The sequence below is a fragment of the Paramormyrops kingsleyae genome, chromosome 2, assembly GCF_048594095.1.
Source record: "Paramormyrops kingsleyae isolate MSU_618 chromosome 2, PKINGS_0.4, whole genome shotgun sequence".
Taxonomy (NCBI): domain Eukaryota; kingdom Metazoa; phylum Chordata; class Actinopteri; order Osteoglossiformes; family Mormyridae; genus Paramormyrops; species Paramormyrops kingsleyae.
In genome coordinates, this window is record NC_132798.1 from 17,019,755 (window position 1) to 17,026,072 (window position 6,318).

At 39.2% G+C, this 6,318-nt stretch overlaps 1 protein-coding gene across 2 annotated transcripts; it reads left to right on the top strand.

The window, feature by feature from the left end:
* The first annotated feature begins 325 nt into the window (after positions 1–325).
* LOC111855113 (insulin gene enhancer protein isl-1) lies at positions 326–5,567 on the top strand. Of its 2 annotated transcripts, none has more exons than XM_023833789.2 (6): positions 326–572; positions 1,195–1,384; positions 2,078–2,337; positions 3,301–3,587; positions 4,073–4,240; positions 4,443–5,567. In XM_023833789.2, exons 1-6 carry the CDS (start codon positions 545–547, stop codon positions 4,557–4,559), a joined length of 1,050 nt encoding a protein of 349 aa, XP_023689557.1. In that variant the 5' UTR covers positions 326–544; the 3' UTR covers positions 4,560–5,567. The 2 variants fall into 2 exon arrangements, with proteins under 2 accessions (XP_023689557.1, XP_023689558.1); XM_023833790.2 differs by having other exon boundaries at positions 3,304–3,587.
* The last annotated feature ends 751 nt before the right edge of the window (positions 5,568–6,318 follow it).

Genomic DNA, 6,318 nt, shown 5'->3' on the forward strand with positions numbered 1-6,318 from the left:
TCTCTTTTTTTTTAGTATTTTAAAGTAATTCAGTACATAGCTGGTCCTTTACAGAAAAAAACTACAAGTCTATAGATTTCTTACAACAGAGATGAAAGCGAGCAAACGCAGGGGAACGCGCTTCTTAGGAGGAGAATGACCCGTAGGATACGTCCCAGATGACTACTACAGGACTTGGGGAGTTGTAAGGTAATAATAGGGACAGTTGTTCGCTTCTTCCATGACCAATCAGCTTCCCATAAAGATGACGATCGCCTCCACTACGTCAGGCCAATGGCGGTGCAGTTAGAGTTAGAGCACACGCTATGGGTGGGAGATAAGGACACGAGTGCCCCGCCGGCACTGGGACTAGGCATTGCGGCGTGCGCACACACCCCTACTTTCAACGCGAACAATACGGTCCGGAGCAGCCCTGAGACGCCTCGCACCCTTTAAGTGCTGCTGAGTCCTGAAAACGGCGGTGGAAAATCGCAACATCACATTTCGCTATAGTGCAGCACCTCGTTTTTTAAAAGTGGACCTAACGCCGCCTTACTTTCTTGACATGGGAGATATGGGTGATCCGCCGAAAAGTAAGTGGAACAATTTGTGTTTTCTGATATTTTAAAAAATGAAACTTTTTTCCAGAAAAGAATCGGCAGAGTTTTAGTTGAAATTGAACGAGGACCTTTTCCCTCTAATCTGGGTAACAACTGTTTTCTTAATAGTTGCGTTATAGTTGCGGAAAGACAGTGGGCAAGTTTGTTATAGACTCCTTTATCTAATTGTTAAAAATGTATATGTATTATCTGTGAATCAATAGCTTTTTACTCTGTTTCATTACGTCCTACAGCTTTCTTCATAGCCTAATGACATTTGTCAGTTTTCCCTAAGTAGTAATTTAGATAGAAATTGCAGTTGCAAACGGTGTTTGAAATAAACTTATAATAATAATAATAATGTTATGATTATTATTATTAGTAGTAGTATAAGTTGTATTAAAATAAAATAACAAGTTCAGAAATTACAATACAACTATTGTTATTAGTAATATGGTCAAAGCAATACAGTTATATTGTTAATCCTATTATTACAATATTACCTTACTTTCTTATTGGGGGCATTTAACGTCTGGACAGCTATACCGTAAAATTATACCTCGGGGAAATGTTTTGTTTACATTGTGCTAAGCAGCATTTTACGTTCTGTTCCTAGAAAAGCGCCTGGTCTCGCTTTGTGTCGGGTGTGGAAATCAGATTCACGACCAGTATATTCTACGGGTTTCTCCGGATCTGGAGTGGCACGCCGCTTGTTTGAAATGTGCAGAATGCAATCAGTACCTGGACGAGTCTTGTACCTGCTTCGTTCGAGAGGGAAAAACATACTGCAAAAGGGACTACATCAGGTGGGTCCGACTTGTGCGGGGAAAATAAGTCCTAAGGTTTTTTTAGAATTATCAATGGACTGTTAAAGCAGATTACGTATTTTGTGTATATATAGGCTGTATTTAGAACATGTCTGAAATGTGTAAAAGCTTTTGAAATCAGTATTAGACGTCCATTGCACAAACGTCGGAATTACAGCAGTTGTAACATTTTGTAAAAACATATAATTAAACAAATTGTATTTGTTAGATGCAGTAGGCTACTCATTATTTTAAAGTATTTTCATGACAAATGAAATATAATTATAATCAAAAACAATTTAAGACCATCGAATTTGGCCTATATGTTTGTTGAATTTAACTTTGGATTTTTTAAATTTACATGTCAACCTTGAGAAACGAGATGGGTCTACTTTCTAACTATTTATAGATATTATTATTCAAACAATGTTTTGATATTTAAAAACAAATCAAATGCACAATGTTGTGTTCGCTGTAATTATCACACACAGACATAATATTTTCATTCTTATCCTAATAATAATAATAATAATAATAATAATAATAATAATAATAATGTCGCGTGTTGCGCGTTACAGAGATTTCGCCCGGGCGTTGCATTCATCACTGTGAAAATTGGGAAAATGACACAGCTCCGATGTTTTCATTTAGCTTAACAGCGTTTTCGTCCGCCATGTGCTGTTTGTCTCGCAGGTTATACGGTATAAAGTGCGCTAAATGCAACATCGGCTTCAGTAAGAACGACTTCGTGATGAGGGCGCGCTCCAAGGTCTACCACATCGAGTGCTTTCGCTGCGTGGCCTGCAGCCGGCAGCTCATCCCGGGGGACGAGTTCGCCCTGCGCGAAGACGGCCTCTTCTGCAGGGCAGACCACGACGTCGTGGAGCGGGCCACGATGGGAGCAGGGGACCCCTTAAGCCCTTTACACCCAGCAAGACCATTGCAGATGGCAGGTTGGTTGCGCATTCTACCGTCGACAGTCTGCATGGAATTGGCAGCTCACACCCTTAGTCATCTTAAATTTATGATTGACTTAATTATTATTTAATAATTATCAGGGTGCCCCCAGTCTGATAAAATCAATTGATCTATTTCCGGAATAAATTGTAAAGTAACTGGTTGATCATAATCAACCTAAATATCATGAGGGTGATATTTTATTTTACGTGCTTGTTTTATTAAGTATAAAGGGGTGACGTTCAAATGTTCTACAGAATTAGATAGGCAATCGCAAGGTCATTTTGCATAATATTCCAAATGCTCGTAGTGTACACAGCATACCAGAAATCTTTTACTCAGCACTTTGGTCTTGAGATAAGACTTTCTTATAACGTTTTGCTAGAAAGAACAGCACTGCGGTATTAATTTATTATTCTGTCAAGCTAGTTGCGCTGTCATCAGTATTAAGTGAAACATTTAAGAAAATAACGTTTTTTTGCATGTGTATGTATGGGGTGGGGGTGGCGTGGGCACAGGGAAAAGACTCTAAAAAAAGTCGTTTAACGTGAACCAGACATCTAAATATGAAATTGGGGAGCCCAATGTCAAAATGCAAAGCACAATGTGTCGTTTTGTTATGATTGTCCTTCCACTGTGTTTAGACACACCTCCGTCTGAAACAACATAATAAGTTTTTATTTATTTTTTAATCTATCTATCTATCTATCTATCTATCTAAACTTCTGATACTTTCAAGGTCAACTACGCTACTATACATAACGTTATAGCACATTTTAAGTAAATATGTACAGATTTATAATTGCGATTAATCGATAAAATTCACACTAAAACCGTAGATTCATGTCATTGCCATTCAACCACCCAGAGCAATCATATTTATACGTAGACCAACGGTTTACCCCTAATAATAAGATGGTGTGACTTCTTAGCCTATATTTTCTCCTTAATCTTCGCAGCAGAGCCCATATCTGCTAGACAGCCGGCACTTCGACCTCATATTCACAAACAGCCCGAGAAAACGACGCGGGTCCGGACGGTGCTGAACGAGAAGCAGTTACACACCTTGCGGACTTGTTACAACGCCAACCCGAGACCCGACGCTCTCATGAAGGAACAGCTGGTAGAAATGACGGGGCTCAGCCCCAGAGTTATCCGGGTCTGGTTTCAAAACAAGCGCTGCAAAGACAAGAAGCGGAGTATACTGATGAAACAGCTACAGCAGCAGCAGTCCAACGATAAAACGGTGAGCGAAGAGCAAATAAAATTGCTCTTAAGGTAAAAAAAAAATCAACTTGGCACGAAAGGCAAATAAACGGAGGATATATTAAATGAAGAGGGATTAAAGACGGCGCAAAAGACAAAATGAGTGCAAAACAAAACTGGACAATCGAAGTGAGAATCATTCACTATGTGTGGTTACATTGACGTTATGTTATTTAATGTTTATGTTATAAAGGAGGCCTCACTGTCAGGGGGGGTGAATGGATATGCTTGAACACTAGATATCTTTTCCTTATTTAGCGGAAGACTGTGACTTGTGGTCGGGTCTCAGTGTCCTGGCATTCCAGAGATTTTCATTTTTTTGCCGTTTATAAATTTCCCTGAATATTTTTTTCTCTAAAATTATACATTACATTTTGGAGTTCAGCGTAAAATGCAGTGGAGGGTGCATCCACATAGCCTATGTTTTGTTAATATTAGTCTTCTTTTGTATCCGGCCCCCTCCAGAATATCCAGGGAATGACAGGGACACCAATGGTGGCCGCGAGTCCGGAGAGACACGACGGTGGTTTGCAGGCAAACCCAGTGGAGGTGCAGAGTTACCAGCCGCCCTGGAAAGTCCTGAGTGATTTCGCGCTGCAGAGTGACATTGACCAACCGGCATTTCAGCAGCTGGTGAGTGCCAGCAGCGGGCATCGTGCGTGGGATTTACCGCACCAAGGATCGCAGCCTGTCCGCTTTCCCCAAGACAAGATCCAGTTAAGATAGCGGATCGTATAATTTCAGCAGCTGGACAATGCTTAACAAATATGCCTCGGCTCGAATTCACTTTTCTTTTTGGCATCGAAGATGTTGAATTATTCCAATTTTTTTTCAGGTCAATTTCTCGGAAGGTGGCCCAGGGTCCAATTCAACTGGGAGTGAAGTTGCATCGATGTCCTCTCAACTACCAGATACACCGAACAGTATGGTGTCGAGTCCCTTAGAGGCGTGAAGGAACTGGACTAGTTTTTAAGAAGTTTGGGGAAACGTGGTGTCCATAAGAAGGATACGAAAAATGACGGCGGTTACACCCCTTTGCGCCGTAGTTTTTACATGCGAACACTACAGCTAATTCAACTGCACGAAGCCTCTTTATTTAAACGACCTCTGGTTGTAAGTTAACACTGTGAAGACAATCATAGGAATTACACGAAGCTGAAATGCACCTAAACGTACACCGGGGGAGTCTGCGGAGTAACTCATGAGAAGATCACCAAGAGTTGCAGGGAAATTGTGTGCTTCTGGCCTGTGAAATATACGGACCACGCCTCAACTTGATTAAACGGTGCTGCCTTTTTGGAGCAGAAGTTTGGCCAGTGCTTTTGCCTAACAAGGACGAAGAATCACACGAATGAGCTCCGCAATCTTCACAAAATCAATAGACCTGGAAGAAATCTTCTATACGTAATAATGGCTGGCGGATTTACACGGAAGTGAAAATATAGGCATTGACACGAGAAAGCAAGAGGAGAAAAAACTGGTAATAAAATTATTTTACATTGATGACCCAACTTTCATTGACCCGAAAGTAAATGACAATTGGAGAGGGATTTACAGATACCGCTCTTAATTTTTTTGTTGAATTATGTCAAAGCCCAAGTACTAAAGCATCGCGACGAGGTATACCTCTATTTTGCCACAAACATCATGGGAACATTTGAGAGTTTGTCGTCAGTCAAAGAACATTATTCTCGCAAAGATGTGTATAGTTATTGGTTAAAATAACCAGTGGTGATTCTCTTTATTCCTGTACTAAAACTATGATTATTATTTATTGTCAAAAGACTTGTCACTTTTCATAGGCTTTTGTTTGCTGAGGTAAAAAGAGGTATTGTACTGCGATCTCCGAATTATGTCAGATTTTATGTGTCTTGTCTTTTGAGGATTATGTATGATAACGCCATATGTGGAAATACATCTTAAGGATTATTTCACTAATAAAAGTTTGACATAAATCGTACAGTGCGGTATATTCTGGACCTTTTCTTCTCGGTGATATTTAAATTCATAAGAAATAATACTAAAATGAACCAGAGGTTTGTTGTAACGTTTCGTTTTCATTTTCATTGCGCAATTGGTTTAAATTCACGTATATTTTTTCATCGTAAAATATGTCATTACGCTTGTGGAAAGTTTTAAGTGGAATTATTTAATTTTATTATTTTTAAGTTATTTGAAATGTATTTGTAATTTAAAGAAGCTGTACAGACGCCAATAAGTATGCTTCGTTTACATTAAGTCACATACAGCAACATTTCGTTTAATTAGGCCTACTAAATACGCCTTTTTTATTTTTATGATTAAGTTTTGATCACACGTTTAAATGTATTGGTCTTGCAGACCTCGTGCATGTCTGAGAGCGGCTATTAACGCGAGGATGGTTAGTCAATGAGATTGATTTACTCCGAAGAAAAAGTAGCGGTTTCTCCAACGTTAATTTCGTGCGCCATTTATTTTGCACAAAAATACGAATGACGCAGATTTGTAGTTCAGGCTGTAAAAGAAGAATCAACCTTCTGATCCGTTTCAGAGTGGAAATAATATTATAACAATATTTATGGACTTCCTGCCCAAACATTTACCGTTTATAAAGCTTTTTGAGAATATCTAATCTAATTATAAAACATGCGTTTTAATCAAATAATTTTTAAGTAACGTGCAAATGTAAAAGTGAATGCGATATTTTCTTTAAAAATCTTGCACGCACCAAG